The sequence below is a fragment of the Antrostomus carolinensis genome, unplaced genomic scaffold, assembly GCF_000700745.2.
Source record: "Antrostomus carolinensis isolate BGI_N321 unplaced genomic scaffold, ASM70074v2 scaffold44083, whole genome shotgun sequence".
NCBI classification, from domain to species: domain Eukaryota; kingdom Metazoa; phylum Chordata; class Aves; order Caprimulgiformes; family Caprimulgidae; genus Antrostomus; species Antrostomus carolinensis.
In genome coordinates, this window is record NW_010305270.1 from 1 (window position 1) to 16,263 (window position 16,263).

The window sequence follows — 16,263 nt, forward strand, 5'->3', positions numbered from 1 at the left end:
CCTTGCCATGCGAACCCAATACAGTGTTTTGCTGGAGAAGCCATCGTTCTCTGCACAGACACTTTTTCTTTTTCTGGGCAGAGAAGCATTCAGCCCTGTGTCCAGGATTTCCATCACTGGGTGGGCAGTAATGCTGAAGGATGAGATGTCTCCAAAACATGTCACAAATGGTTGCTGTGGGGGTGCAGATGTAGGGGGGCAACTGGTATGTGCTGGATTTGCAGTGCCCACACTGCATGGTGTCCAGCCCTGTGCTTTGCTGGGGTGCAGCCCAGGCACCTGTGGCCGTTGGCCTTCATGTCACATCCATGTCCTGTTAGATCCGCAGAAGCTCCACGAGGAGCAGCATGTCGCAGTGCAGCCGCCTGGACCAGTTTGAGATCCGGACGCTCCTGATGTGCTACCTCTACATCGTGAAGATGATCTCTGAAGGTTGGTGGCTCTTGCTCACAGGGGAACATCCAGAAAGACAAGAGGCCATCACTGGCAGTTTTGGTCTGTAAGGGCCTCCTTTTATTTTTTTTTATTTTTTTTTTTAAATCTCAGTGCACTATTTTTTTTCCTTCTTTCAGATACTCTTTTAGCTTACTGGAACAAATTCTCACCCCAAGAGCTGATCAATGTCCTTGTGCTTCTGGAGTGAGTATCATGAGGCTGCAGTTCAAACACCATGCCTTTGTGCAGGCAGCATTGGCCAAGAAGAAGACACAAGTGTAGTATGCCTCGCAGGCTGCAGGCCATCCTGTGCAGCACTAGAGGTGTCTGGCCAGGGTGTCATGAAATGCTCTTCCTCGCTCTGAGGAGAAACGGGTGTATATGGAGGGAGTGAGGTGAAGTGGCAGTGCCCTTTGCCCACTCCAGGCTGTGCAGTGTCCCCCCACCCGTGGGTGAGTAGGGCTCACAGTGCAGCCTCCCACCATAATCAGCACAACCTCCACTTTGCAGCGGGTTTGGTGGAGCAGATAGGTGAGGAGACAGGGATGTGCCATAGCGTTTGGAAACCAAGGGTGTGAGGTTAAGTAATTGTGAGTACAAACCCCAAACGGTCATGCGTGGAGGAGTGTGTCTGCAGACAAGGATGGGGTAGATTTTAAATGTTCTGGATCATTCCTACCTGCAAGATCTGTAACAGATACATATTTTATTTTCTTTCTAGGGTGTGTTTATTTCACTTCAGATACGTGGGGAAGAGAAATATTGCCAGGTACTGTATTCTTCCACCCGGTGCTGGGGTGGGGAGGCTGTCCCCATGCTCTGTGCCACAGCAGAGGCAGGAAGGGAGTGTGAACACCCACGCCGGGTGAACCCAAGCAGGCAGGAAGCCTGTGGGGCTGGGACTCTGCTCAGCACCGTGCTGTGAGCACAGTCCCCTCATCTTAGCACCCTGCCCCTTCCCTCCCCTCCAGCTCCTGCATGAGACCCCCAGGCCCAGGCGCTGCTGGCTGCCAGCGCAGGTTGGCAGTGTCCCCCACGGTCGGCTGCAGGTGAGACACGAGTCACGGCTGCATTTCTGCTCCCCCAGCAGCAGCACTGCTGGTTTGTTAGCTGTAGGGCCATCTGGTGCAGGTAAGACGAGGTCATCCTGGTCAGTCCTGCTGGGGTTGTCTGGGATAAAGCAGATTAGTGCATTGGAGGAAGGCCAGGTCTCCATCCTGGTGCTTTGTGTAATCCTGGAGTGGTGCAGCCACTGCTGCTCATGCAAACCTGCAGTCTTTGCTTCCCTGTGTAGGGTGCATGACGCCTGGTTGTCCAAGCACATGGGAGCTGATAGGAAATCCCAGACCATGCCAGCGCTCCGCAGCAGAGCTGGGGGGATGCAGGTGCGGCTCCAGCATCTGGGCAGCTTGGAGACCTCCTTCACACTCAACCACAGTATGTACAGCAGAGCGAGATGGGACTGTGGAGTATCAGCCTGTTGAAAACTGCATGTAGCCATTTTCCACTTGCTGCTTGTCGCTTCAGGATATTCAAACTCTGCAGAATTAGTGGTTACTGCTCTTCCCTGCAACATTCCTAGATTGGTGGGGGTGACATTTAAGCCAGCCCCTTAAAAATCACCCCTGGGATTTAGGACTTGTGTGGCTTTTCCCTCTCTACTGTCTTGGCGTAGCTCCTTGGCTGAGCATGTGGGCAGTTGACACCTTGGTTTGGGTGAGCAGGGCAGGTGGGAGAGCTGCCCTGGGAGGTGGTTCAGCCCTATGCAGGGACTTGGTCCGAGATCTGCTCTAAGCCTCCCCACATGGGTGAGTTTTGCCCCACTGAAGCACCTTGCCATTTACCCTCTGTGGATACAACTCGGACACCTCATTCTCTGTCTGAATTTAAAGAGAGGGGAAATTTAAAGTTAAGGGGAAATACTACATTATTTTTCTTGGTTGGTATCAGGCTGAGGCAGCTCTTCTGAATGGAGCTGGCAAATTCAGCAGCTTGCTATTCCTACCTCATCTCCCAAACCCAGTGAAGTGTAAGAAGAAAACCTTATCTGTATCAACGTTGGGATTTTGTTGAACACTTTCCTCCTGATTTGCTTTCCATCTGCAGATGCAGGCACCTCAGAAGCAGATATTGTGCACCAGGCATTACTGGAGGGCAACATTGCCACCGAAGTGTGCCTGACAGTCCTGGACACCATCTCTTTTTTCACTCAGAGTTTCAAGGTCAGCATTGAAATCAAAAGTATTGTAGAAAAGTGTACTGTATTTCTGTATGCGTGTTGATTTGGGTGATCCATTCTCCTAGAGTGGCAGATTATGGAAGGCTTTACAAAAGCAAATTGTTTGCAGCTTGTTTATTTTCCAAAACACTGAGTGTTTCACGGGATTTCAGAGTAATTATGCACTTACGCAATCTAGCAATTTTTTCAAAACTGCAAGACTAGAGCAAATTACATGGATGTTATACCATGAATGTAGGCATTGCAAAAATAGAATAAGAGGAAATGTACATCATATAGAAAGGAGAGTCTAGAGGAAAGGGAAATGAAGGTCTAGCATTCTTAGAACAGCCACTGGTTTTTACCATAAATTGCCTAGAAGCGAGGCCCAGATTTCTTTGAATCACTGTACGTGAATGTCTCTAGGGCTGAGGCATTCCAACTGTGGTTACCAGTTCGGATAGGAACAGTAGCACTGGTAGAAGTCTTCTCCTCTCTTCACACTCCCAGCAGTCATTGCCTACAAGAATCAAAGCCTCTGTGGTGAAGATAAACCCCAGGCTGGCAGCAAAATACTGAAATACTGTTCCAGAAAAGCTGTTCCTCAAAATGTGGTTGGAGGAATCCTGCTTATAGTAATGTCTTGCATAATGTCACAGGCACAACTCTGGATTTCAGAGTAAGCATAATGAAGATTTCCTTTTTAGATGTATTGAACAACGTGAAGAGAAAGGTCATCATATCCTCTGCTTCATGTCCTTTGCTCTCTTTTGTTACAGAGCAAAAAAATCCATCCTGGTGCATACGTTAAATTACTCCTTAATGGTTTGGCAACAGCAGAAGGATTTAGATGCAAGAGTTAAAACTTGCTTGACATTCTCAGTTGCCTCTTTTTGAGTATAGCTGAACCACAAAACAATGTGATTTTCAAACCACAGGATAGACTGGATTCCCTTCCGCTTTAATGGGCTTCTGCTTTGCTTTTATGGTCATACAGTGTTACTGCACAGGATTGTGCTCTCTACAGCAGTAAAAGTGCTGGTGTCGTTCTTATTGTCAGAGTTAAATGAGTTCAGTTAAAAAGCATGGATCCTAAACTTACCCTCCTACAAGATGCGTATAGGATGTCAAAAGACAAATCTGAGCCAACCCAAGGATTGCTTGGACTGGCAATGAGACAGGGACTATTGATCTCCTATCAGTATGGGTCATCCAAGTCCTTGTGGGGCCATGATGTCCTGCACAGCAGCTGCAAGGATGACAGCAGGCGAAGGCAAGAGAACTCTGACATCAAATTATATGCATCCTCTCCAAGTAATTCCATTTTACCATCTCTCTGCAGGGAAGGGGGAAAAGGGAGATGGGTTTCCAGGAGGTGCAAACTGTCAAAACTTTGCAGAAAAGGGAAGTGTACTGACTTACTGCAGCTACGAATCTGTCCAGTGAAAAGATGTGATAGTATTTTTTTCCTTCTCTTTTTCTCTCTCTCTTTTGGGCTACAAATAAAGTACTTGAGGAAAATAAAAGGAAATGGAAAAAACAGTGTGAAAATTATGTTTGTAACAACCTGTTTTCTTTAAAATAACTCTAGGCAACCAATGAAAGTTGTACAGATTATTGCATTAGGTTTTAGAATTAGTGATGCAAAAGTTATAAAATGTGTTTGTTTTATTCGCTGCTGTAAAAATAGCTTCTGACCAACTGCTGTAAATTTCTACTGGTTGTCACATTTATTGGTTATATTTACTGAAGGCCCCGTTCCTTATCTGGCTTGAGAATTTATGTGATTAATTATGCTAAATTATCACTGTCATTTCCAGCTTCAGGCACAACATATCTGCAAAATAAATTTTCTGGTTGCTTTCCAGTCCCAGCTTTTAAGCAACGATGGCCACAATCCACTCATGAAGAAGGTTTTTGATATTCATCTTGCTTTTCTCAAAAATGGGCAGTCAGAAGCAGCTCTTAAGCATGTGTTCGCCTCTCTGAGAGCTTTCATTAGCAAGGTATGTAATACATGACTCCAAAGGTGCAGGAGAATTTATATAGGTATGGATCCTGTCAAACTGCTATTTTGTGCTGTTTGGAGATGTGTTGCAGAAAGCAATTTCTAAACTGATTTGAAAAACAGCCCAGGTTAAGTTATCTATTTCAACAATTATTTATTATTTGTTGGATACCAGGAAACAAAAAGAGAAGTTGTGAGGAATTCCTTCACTTGCATTGGTCACAAAGCTGTTGTTAAAGACTTAATCAGTTCAAGCAAAAGCTGGTGCTTCTTGAATTTTTACCCCAAACTGTCAATATTGCTGATGAGGCTATTGCTTGAATAATACTTGTGCTGACAAGCTGTTCCTTTCCCACTGCATTTGAAAGAGGGTAGTACTTGCTGAACATCTTTCTACACTTTTCTGAGCCCTGTTATGCAACGAGGCTGTTTAATTCCCTGAGCTCAAGCAACGTCAAAGCCGCAGCTAACCGCACAAGAGCAGTGACTGATGCTATTGCTGACGTTTCCCTTCATGCTTGTCAAAACCTGCCGCTTCTTATAAGTACATTTTCAAGACCAGATGTACATGCAAACTCCATTCCTTCCAAGCTGCATGCTTATCATAAATTCAAAATAAACTAAAACCTCTCAAATCACTTGAATGCAACACTTCATTAATGAGGTAAGTCCACGTGGCACGAGATTGCAGCCAGGCAGAACACAGTGTGTGAATGATATGCAGCAAAGTGTTACTTCCAAAGGAGGTCTTGCACTAGTTGCCGAGCAAGGTTTGATTAAAAAAGAGACTGTTAAACTGTTTTTCAAACGTGGAAAAAAGTCTGTGCTATGTACATTTTGCTATAACCCCACAGCAAAGCTAAGAGCTAGTATGAGTATGTCTAGGGCTGAATTTTGGGTTGTCTCAAGCAAATATATGAGAAGCAGAAAATGCAGAAGTCTTGCTCACTACCTGTCTGGCTCCAGTGTGGTCTCCTACGAGATGTTTTTCCATGGGACTTCTGAAGACCTGCTAGATTGGCAGCTGACACTGGCAGGAACCACTCAGTTTTTCTACAGGGTCCAATGCATGTTTATTGCTCTACCTTTCTTTTGGGTTTTCTGCTTGCCCGTGATCTGCTCTAGCCTTGAGTTCCATCCTGCTGCAGATCTGCACACATCCCGCTCTGACACAGTCTCTCTGCACGTCTCTTCCTGTTACTAGTCAAAAGTTTGTTTAGCCAGAAATATTTGGGTTTTGCCTATAGCAAATAAGAGACCTTCCTTACCTCCTTGGCAAATTTTCTGTGGTTGTTCAAATGCGAAGCCAAACCTGCACACCTGCTCAATATGATCTTCCCATCAGCCTTCAAAACCTGGAGCCCTTCAGGGGTTCCACACTCGCTTTCCAAAATGCTGATTACAGCAACGCAGGCTGTGTTCTTGGCTGCTGAGAGGATGGGCACTGGGGTAGTTTTCTTGGATTTATGCCAGCCTGAATGCACGCTGAATTTGACATTGTGGGTCTTCAAAGATATGAAAGATTGATTTTGGTTAATTTCTCACATTTCCCCTGTGACAGAACACAATGTTGCTTCTGTAAAAGCAAGATATGAGCCCAGCAGATGGTATCTATAAGGAAGTGTTTTCTTTGCCAACTCCATAACCACATGAGTCCCAAACTTCCTTTTAAGTCCTCTGAAGTGCTTTTCTAAGGCCCAGAGTGACAATAAAATAGTGAAGGGTGGGTCACTGCATTTCATGACAAGTGCAAGGATGGCATGTTTTCCTGCAGGTTTGTTTTGAAATACAAAAGCTGCACTGCTTTGTTTGGGGTTGCATATCACTGTTAGCTATAAATTAGTGTTAACTTCAAGAAAACCAGAAGTAAGTTATATCTTTGACAGAACTAGAATGGACAACTTGTCATTTTTATGGCCTCCTGTAGCTCATAATTACAATGAAAAGAATCTCCCTCTTATTTAGGGTCACAGCAAATGGTTGCTGTGGGGAAAAAAAACTCCTGAGATTATTCTGCATCCCAAAATCTCTCTTAAAAATAGCTTGCTTTCTGCATTAAATCTGGTTACTTGATAGGCAAAAGACTTAAAAAAAAAAAAAAAAAAAAAAAAAAAAAAAAAAAGAAATGTCGCAAGAAAGCAAAGAACAAACAAGTTCTATAATTGTTTGCATGTTTGGTTTTAGAATGAATCCTGCTTGCATGCATATGTGCTGGGAATTTGGGAAGAAAGCTGTCTCTGTTTTACCAGCTGGGAAGAAGCAACAGAAGCTAGATTGCTCTTGTTTTATACTCAACAACTAAATCTTTCCATTCAGAGCATCACTTACAGATAAATACGTGTGTACATGCTTGGGGATGGTCTTGAAATTAAGGGTTATGAAAGAAAACAGGTACAGAGGACAAGGCTGAGATAATTTGTCCTGCATTAAGGAGCAGCTCATGCACATGGATGTGAGAGTGATGGAAACCCCATGTAGCTGCCTGCTCTGTGCCTGCCTGTCCCTCAGTGTGTTGACACGAGCAGGGCACGTTGGAGGCATCACAGATCCCAGCCCCTGAAGGATGGAGGCAGCAGAGCCTTGCTCCTTCCCTGCAACAGCTGGTTTGGGAAGCTTTTCCCTGTCTGTTAGCAGTTCTCCCTGACCACATCAAGCTGTGCTTTCCCTCCCCATTAGTGCTCTTGGATGCAGCTCTGTTACAGCCTCCTGTGGGGTTGTGAAGGGTGCTTGGTGTGTCCTGCCCACCCCTGTAACTGCCTTGTCCTCATGTCCCTTTTGTGCTGAGGCCTCTCTGGGAGCTGCTCGCTGTGTTGACTCCTGCTCTGGCCCTTTTTATTAGAGCTGGATCAGAAATGTTCTCCAGCACATGCAGAGTCATTGCTGCACATGCTGCTTCACAGCTCTTCCCAGCTCGTCTTTTCCTGCCAGCTGGAGAGCCGTGGGCAGACCTCCGGCAGGCATACACCCTTGGGTCCACTGCCCTGACCCTGGCACCAGGAGCAATTGCATCTGCTTGGACTTGGTCTCCAGAAGGCAGCTGCCCTGGGATGCAGCTTCCCTATGAACAGGGCACAGTTTTTCCTCCCAGAGCTGGTGCAGTGTAGAAGGGGAGTGTAAGGGGAGGAATCTTGGGCTTCTCTGCAGCAGATTCCCAGGTGAAGTTTTTCTCCCTAGCATTGGGTTGGAAATGTCTGAAAAGCCTCTGCAGGCAAACAGTGGTCCCTGCTGAGAGCAAGTGCCAGCCGTATCTTCTTGGATGCCAATGTGCTGCCTGTGCACGTCTAATCACACATCACTGTGGCCAACTCTGGGCTCATCCCAGTTCTGAGTGACCACATCTCGCTGTGGGAAAAGGATTGCATTACAACAGGCAGTAATTAATTAGTAACTCCTTTCCCAAGTGTGCACATGATCCTCTTGGCTCTGTGTTACTATGATGTTATTTGCTTCTTTTCTTTCTCTCATTTTTTTTTTCTGAAAATATTTTTGGCCAGAGGCAGTGAACACCAAGTATTTGGTCAGTGTCTTCATTCTGCCTTGCAACATGTGTGGCTCAGTGTAATCCCAACAGTGTAGTCTTGCTTGCCTCAGCTCTTAGGTTCCTGTTTTGAGACCCTTTCACTGATACACCATGGTGGTGGCCACAGCAGTACCTACAAGATTTTCTGAATAATATTTGCTTAGTACAAGGAGTAGAGGACCACGGTTACAGCTCCAGGCTCTGACCTTGGGGAGGTGAATGAATACTCTTGCGGTATTTACCGTCATCTCACATGGGGAGAAGGTAGAGGAGTGGACCAAAGTGGCTCATGGACCATCCCTCATGAGGACCATTGGGTCTTGAATTTCTCCCCTGAACAGAGAAAAAGCGTGGTTGCCCCTGTTGCCTCTTTGGGCTGGGAAATTGGCTGGGGCTGGTCCCCAGCTGCAGCAGAGGGAGCAGAGTGCTGCTGTGTGATGCTCAAACAGCCTCTGCTCCCTCTGGGAGGTGTTGGTGTCACCTTCTCTAACCGGGTCCTTTCTGTGGCTGTGGAGGCAGCTGCGTGCCAGCACAAAACCCTTCCTCCTTCTGCTTCCCTGTGCCCAGCCCGCAGTGGCCTGGGTGGAAGGAAGCCATGTGCAGTGTCCCCTTCTTGCCAGCCACCGCTCATGACCACAGCCAGACGGACGCGTGCTGGTGGTCCCTGCTCTGGCGAGCCCTGCGTTGAGGCTGCTGCCCACTGGGGCAGGGCACCACTGCAGCCCTCTGCTTTTCAGGCATGGCTGAGCTTGCCCCTGCAGAATTACACAGAAGTAGGTGTTTGGTAAGATGATAGACATGCTATGGCAGTACGGGGTGCTGGTCCTCCCCTTCTGCTTTTCTTCACTCTGTTGCAAATCTCTGAGCCCTGTTGCTAACTGAGGTAGCTCACACTGAGGTTTGGCTTGATCCTGCTGCTCCCTGGGGCTCGCTCTGTCTGGGAGACCAGGATAGGTCACTGTGTATTTTGGGCTCTCTGAGACAAGCAAGTCTTTTGCATTCCTGAGAGCAGTCATTATTTTAGGCCTTTTTTAGAGGATGTGTAGAAGTAGCTGTGTGAGCACCATAGGTCATGTTTCCCAGTGGGGTCAAACTTCTGGGTGGGCTCCAGCAGATTTTCTGATGTCCCAGATGGCAGCCTTTGGTGGGAATGTCTGTGAGACCTCTCCTCTCTGCCCTACTGCTGGTGTTTATGGCTTTTGTCAAAACGTAAAACTTTTGTCTGTCCGATTTGGTGAGAATTTGCCAATGAACCTGAAAGTTGTTGGGCAAAAGGATAAGTGGACATACATGAGCACATCCCCAAAAAGCGTGACAGCGAAGTTCACATTGCTTTAGGAAACATGGTTAAAAATAGGTCCTGAATTCATTCCCACAAATACTTTCAGGATCAAAACTCTGGCAGAAGTTTTACTGAGGCTGTCCAGGCTAGAGCCCACTGTGTTGCCGCATGCCCCTGCCCATCTGAGCAATGTGGGTGTAATTTAATGGTTTATTTTCTAATATTTGCATGCTTTTTGTGAAGTTTCCCTCAGCATTTTTCAAAGGAAGAGTGAACATGTGTGCTGCCCTCTGCTATGAGATCCTGAAATGCTGCACTTCCAAGGTATCCTCCACGAGGAATGAAGCCTCTGCTCTTCTCTATCTCCTGATGAGAAATAACTTTGAGTTCACTAAAAGGAGAACATTTCTGAGAACGCATCTTCAGGTCAGTGACTGGGGAAAAGGTAGAGAATAGACACCTCAGACTTAATGAACAAATATTTCAATATAACTGTGTGGCCTCATAACTGCAGAGGATCTTGCTGTTGTTAGATGGACAAAAAGTGTCTTGATATCCAGGCTTTGCCTAATTACTGTTTCCAGTGAAACTACCCAGGGCCTTTTGGGTGAAATACTGCCATCAAATATTTTAAGCTGTTGAATTTTTGGAATCACAGACACAAAAGACATCTCTGGCCTGGAGGCTGACCAGGCTAGGGTGGAAGGGACAGCAAGAAAGAGGCAGGAGGAGGGATTTCTCTGGAGCTGCTTTTGCACAATTGTTTTTTTGAAGCAAATTCCGATACCTAAGGGCACAGCTGACTAATGTCTGGGTTGTAATCACAGAATCACAGAAGAAGGTAATTAATGTGCAAACAGAGATTTGTATTATGATTGTTATGTTGTTAATTCTGTGGACTTACTGTTCAGCAAAGCAGTTTGATCCTCTGGAGAGTATTTGTCCTTGGGAGATGTGACAGCAAAGCCACAACAACAACCATTGCTTACGTTGTGGGAAAGACCTGATGTTTTCCAATGAGTGTTTTATGTAACCGTGACAATAAAACTCCTCTATTAGAGCTCGTTTAAATAAAGCCTCTACCCTGTCCCAACAGATAATAATTGCAGTGAGCCAATTAATAGCAGATGTGGCACTCAGCGGTGGGACGAGGTTTCAGGACTCCTTGCTCATCATTAACAACTTTGCAAACAGTGACAGGCCTATGAAGGTAAGTTGGAGATGTTAAATCACATCATGTGCTATTGGCCATTAATGCAAGACAGGGGATGCACTCAGGGAAATAATGTTTAGGGGTAAGGCTAATGACTGGAACTATGATTTATAAGCTCGTACTGGGCTTTGTTTGCTTAGCAAACATGTACTATGCCAACAGCAATAGGGCCAGCTGCACAGCCAGGTCATGCTCTTTCCGTGAGGCCTCACACCAAGATGAGGCAGCTCTGCAATTCAGGTTGCAAAGTGCTGCTTGCAAAGGTGTCCGAAGAGCTGTCCAAGAAAAGAGTGTTCAAAGAGCTTTCCAAGAACTTTCAGCTTTAAGAGGAATGACAAGGGAGGGTCTTGTACTTCTGATGCCTAATGGTAATAATTAGCAGGAATTAATTTAAATTAATTGAGTGTCAGAAATACTAATAAAGCACTCTTTCATGGAGATTAATGGTTGTATTTCTTTGGAAAATAATTGTCTGTCTTTGCGCTAGAATTAACAGCTTCTACCCAACCCATTGAACAATATATCATCACTGCAGCTTGTTCCATTGCACACAGTGTAGCTGCCAAGGTAGGATACAGGAAAACAGGAAGAGTTTTTACAGTTAGGTGGTTGTCCTATGACCTAAAGGTGGAATGGGAACCTCAGTTAGGTGTTGAATTGTGCTATAACAAAGTTAGAGTTAGGATATACCTGGTAAAAACATAAGTTCTCTTCTGTAGAGAGGTGTTTATAAGGGTTTCACTGAGCCACACTTTGCTGATCATATTTTACATCATGAGACCATCGTTATATTCAATTTACATAAGTGTAAAAGTACAAGAGAGATTTCAGTACACTGGAGAGAATGCTGTGCATAGACACAGAGATAGCTAGGGAGCAGGAGCCTGAGGAGAAGGAACGTGTGCCAGGCTCATCATGGAGGAGAGGAAGATGAGGGGGGACCTAACTGCTGCTTTCCACTGCTGAAATTGAGATTATAGAGACAAGGAGGTGAAGCTCTTCTCAGATGTGTGGAGTGGCAGGAAAAGAGACAATGGGCATAAGCTGTTGCAAGGCACATTCCAACTTTACTTAAAGAAAAAATTATTTCCCAAGAACATGGTGCAGCCATGGGACACAGCCCAGAAAGGAGATGGGATTCCTGTCCTTGGAGATTATAAAACTTCTCCAGACAAGCCTTGCTCTAACTCAATGATGGCCCTGCTCTGAGCAGGGGATCAGACTAGAGCCTGAGTTTCTTTCTCTGTTTATTACATTCCTGTGGTGGGAAACCCTACAAATGCCTTTGATGCTTTAGGAATTAAAGAGTGACCACATCAGAGACTCACAAACTGGATGTTGAATGATAAAAAATATTTCAGGCATGGTTTATGGTCCCATGCTGGGACATTCGCATGCACGGAGCACTTCTGTCTTGCTCTCACACCAGCTTCTCAGGATGTCAGAGTACCTGCCTCACTGCAGCATGGGAACAGCCAACCCAGCATCTTGCGCATGACCAGGAGAGATTGGCCCTGTGCCCACCTAGATTGAAATGCCACTAATTGCATATTAAATACTGTACACTGTATGCAGCGTGAGTTCAATAAGTAAAAGCTACAGTTAGTCCTTTTTCCTGTGTTCTTGGCATTTTCAGATTGGCAACAAGTGGAGTGTTGCTGAAAGGCTAGCACCGGTCTTTCTTCGGCAAAGCCTGGAAAACCATTTATTTTTGTATTTGCTTCTAATTAGATTTGTTTTGTGTCAGGCAACTGCTTTTCCTTCTGAAGTCAAAGATTTGACAAAGAGAATCCGTACAGTGCTTATGGCTACGGCTCAAATGAAAGAACATGAAAAGGATCCAGAAATGTTGATAGATTTACAGTACAGTTTAGCCAAATCTTATGCAAGCACCCCAGAGCTCCGGAAAACGTGGCTGGACAGTATGGCAAAGATACACGTGAAAAATGGAGACTTTTCAGAGGTAATTCCTGTAATTAAAAACATAGCGCACAGCAAGACAGATGTACAGATGGCATTTTAATTTTCCCTTTGTATTTCGCAGGCAGCCATGTGTTATGTTCACGTAGCAGCCCTTGTTGCAGAGTTTCTGCACAGGAAAAGTAAGTGTGTGCTCTTTGGGAGGCACAAGGAAGATGGTGCAGTGATGGGTTTTGGTGGGGATCGTTTTAAAGACAAGTTTCTCTTAATTTGGTAATTTATTATTTTTGAAACAAGCTAAAAAGGAAAAAAAAATAATGCAGTGGATGGACAAAACTAGAAAAAAATGAGTATTTTTGAAGAAAGGAATCCAAGTGTTCATACACAGGCGTTTACTAGGCTGGCCAGGTCTGCTTGGACGGTCATGTCACGTTGCTGAGTGAAATAACAACTGACACATATCTCGGTTTAAATGTTCAGTTGTAATTTACATTGGGAAATGTGCTCACAGGGGAAGCCCATGTTAAAAACTGACTGTCAATATGTTCATCAGAAGTATCGCTATAGAAAACTATAGAATAAAGCAGTCAAAATAGAGTAAAAAAATGAGACTATAGCCTAACTATACAAATATGTAAAGAACAATCAGGAAAAAAAAGAGTGTGTTGTGGTTTAATGCAAAACAGGAAGGAAGGACAGACTAGTGTCTAAGAAAACACTTGTGTGTTCTCAAGTAACACCACTTTGTAGGTTTTCTTTTAAATGTCTGTTCCACAGTTGATATGTTGACCCCATTTCTCATTTCCATGTAAGGGAGTAATTGTTGAAATGGACACTTAACATTTCAGAAAGTTGAGGTTGCATAAAAGCTGATTGCATGCACTGCCTTGGCTGGAAAGGTCTTAAGTGCCTTGTTCAAGGCGTTTGGAGTCCCTCCAAATTCTGTACTTTGCATTGGCTAAGTGGGAAAAATCAAGACTTGTTTTTCCGATACATATATAGATTTCACGTGGCTGCAAAGGGGAAAGCATTGAAAGTTGGCAGTTCTTTATTTGTACCCTTAAGGCTTCTCACCACAACCAGTGGTAAAGGAGAACTTCTAAAAAAGAAGAGGAACAAATCTGAAGGAATATCAAGTGAATACATTGAGTTATATCTGTCACTGGCACTCTTTACATATACCTAGGCTGGAAAGGGTTCAGCCTTTGCTGAACTACTCAAAGTTTTGTAGTACATAAAGAACTGTGCTTTTTGCTAAGAGTGTACAATCCTGTTCACCTACTGCCTGGTTCTCCAGCATCCAGCAATAGCTTTCACCTTGCATCTTCTATGCAAAAATATACCTTTGACCTTTTCTCCTGACTTTCAGTTGGTTGCAGCCCATTAAGTTGGTCAGAGATGACTTCCAGATAGCACACTGGGTAATCTGTTGTGCTTGCTGTACTTACTAGTTAGTTAGAAAGTAGTGCTAGGAATTACTCCCATGGCAAATGGCTGGGGAGGTTCTGATGTGTTCAGTCTCATATAGCAAATCAGTAGCAAAATGTGAATTGGGTCCCCTTCTACTTGTAGGACTTTGCTATCAGCTAGGCTGCTTCCCTGGCCATTGAAGCATGATGCATTTGAGATATGTTACTCCACTAATCCGTTTGGTTTTGTAATCCATTTGGTTTTGTCTGCTACAGAACTCTTCCCCAGTGGATGCGCTGCCTTCAAGAAGATCACTCCCAACATTGATGAAGAAGGTGCAATGAAAGAAGATGGTGGGATGATGGATGTACATTACAGTGAGGTGAGATCCCGTAGTACAGACTACAGGATATTTGATAGCTGATTAGAATTTAATTTTAGACTTTGTTGACTTGAGCTCTACAACTGCCTGAAAGGAGGTTGTAATGAGGTGGGTGTTGGTCTCTCCGTCTCCCTTTCCAAGTAACTAGTGATAGTATGAGAGGAAATGGCTTCAAGTTGCACCAGGGGAGGTTTAGATTGGATATTAGGAAAAATTTATTTACTGGATGAGTGGTTAAGAGTGCAACAGGCTGCCCAGGGAAGTGGTGGACTCACCGTCCCTGGAGGTGTTCAAAAAACTTGTAGACATGGCACTTCAGGACATGGTTTTCAGGGGTATGGTGGTGTTGGGTTGATGGTTGGACTTGATGATCTTAGAGGTCTTTTCCAACCTTAATGATTCTATGATTCTATGAAATTATAGTTGTGAACTGGCATGCGTAAAGAAGACTGTTCCATGGCAGTTTCCCAAGAGAAATCCTCATTAAAGGATTTTCTTTGCAATTCAGATAGGGAAAACTGGTGTAAGTTCTTGGTTCTTTTGAAAGGCTTTTCTAGCACTGATACTGAAAAAACTACACCACAGTCTTTGCCTACCACGTTATGCAAATACTAATTCTGCCAGCAAAGGGCAGCGCAGCGTAGTATTTCCAATACTATAGAAGGGCAGAATGCAAGTCAAGCTCTGCCAAGCAAGAGGTCAGCTTAGGTTCCCCATGAGTTAGGCGAGGACACCATGTTAGCAGAACAATCCAGAAACCATAGCAGGGCACTGAGGAAGTGGGTAAATGCTCTCGTGAGTCATAAAGTATCACAATTACTTCTGCACCGTCCCTGTGCATCTGCATTGGGTGGGCCACATGGCTGAGCAAGGTGGCCCTGCAGCCCAGCTGCCCAATTACCCGTTCATCAAGACTAGGCTTGAGGATCCTTAGCATCACATCCCACTGCCATGGCACGCATGTTCCTTGGATATGTTTCTTAGACATGTACCTCTGACTTCCAGTGCTCTCATCTCCATACCCTCCCAGAGTTTTGGCATTCTCCTGGGGTGGTAGATAAATAACCAAGACATGCTTGCTGTCTATTGTGCTAATGATTTATCAAGAATGAATGAGCTTTTAAAAAATAACTTGCCCTTTTTTTTTTTCCCCTCCCTCAAAAAGTTTAGAATACCTTCAGAAGGGAACACACAGGGTTTAGACTTACGTAACTGTGGCTACTTATACTGGGATCTGTTAAAGTATTTGAAGTTAAAATGTTTTTCTCTTCTAACTTTGACTGTTATTAACAACACCCATTTGGCTGCTCTTGTAGGAAGTCCTGGTGGAGCTGCTGGAGCAATGTGTAGATGGCCTGTGGAAGGCAGAACGTTATGAAACAATCTCTGAAGTTTCCAAACTGATCATTCCTATTTATGAAAAGCGGCGTGAATTTGAGGTAGGCATTTTGAACTAGTTAGCATCTATCAGGTAATTTGCTAGATTGCTAAGAAAAAAAACTGGAGGCTTTTTTATTTTTGAAGTTATGAGTTAATGAATCGACGTCAGTAAAGCACACACTGTGCTTCATTGCGGATCATTAAACAAATTAGCAAAAGCAACGGCCTGGAGGGTAATTATTAAAGCTAAAGACACGGAAGACTCATATTTAGTGAATAATTCCCACCTTCATCCCCCTAAAATAAAGCTGTCATCATCCCATATGCTCATCAAAGCTAGATTATTTTTGAGACTCGAGCATTTTAAGGGTTAAAAACAGAGTGAGAACTGTTCAAAGAAAAGACTAGATCTGCAGGTAACTCAGTGGCAAGTGGGGAGGAAGGAAGGAAGCTGTAGCCAGCCCTCCCTGCTCCTTCCCAACACCTGCTGGGACT

At 44.5% G+C, this 16,263-nt stretch overlaps 1 protein-coding gene across 1 annotated transcript in view; it reads left to right on the plus strand.

Moving 5' to 3' along the window:
• Positions 1 to 320: 320 nt before the first annotated feature.
• LOC104522445 (dedicator of cytokinesis protein 11) overlaps positions 321 to 16,263 on the plus strand; it is a gene marked incomplete at its 5' end in the record, with an annotated part of 25,274 nt that continues 9,331 nt past the window's right edge. The window contains 13 exons of the mRNA XM_029084213.1: positions 321 to 432; positions 573 to 639; positions 1,157 to 1,204; positions 1,407 to 1,484; positions 1,730 to 1,872; positions 2,542 to 2,657; positions 4,522 to 4,659; positions 9,707 to 9,889; positions 10,560 to 10,673; positions 12,424 to 12,639; positions 12,721 to 12,778; positions 14,282 to 14,388; positions 15,705 to 15,827. Coding sequence (XP_028940046.1) covers positions 321 to 432; positions 573 to 639; positions 1,157 to 1,204; positions 1,407 to 1,484; positions 1,730 to 1,872; positions 2,542 to 2,657; positions 4,522 to 4,659; positions 9,707 to 9,889; positions 10,560 to 10,673; positions 12,424 to 12,639; positions 12,721 to 12,778; positions 14,282 to 14,388; positions 15,705 to 15,827 — 1,503 coding nt within the window. The remainder of the gene's footprint in view (positions 433 to 572; positions 640 to 1,156; positions 1,205 to 1,406; positions 1,485 to 1,729; positions 1,873 to 2,541; positions 2,658 to 4,521; positions 4,660 to 9,706; positions 9,890 to 10,559; positions 10,674 to 12,423; positions 12,640 to 12,720; positions 12,779 to 14,281; positions 14,389 to 15,704; positions 15,828 to 16,263) is intronic.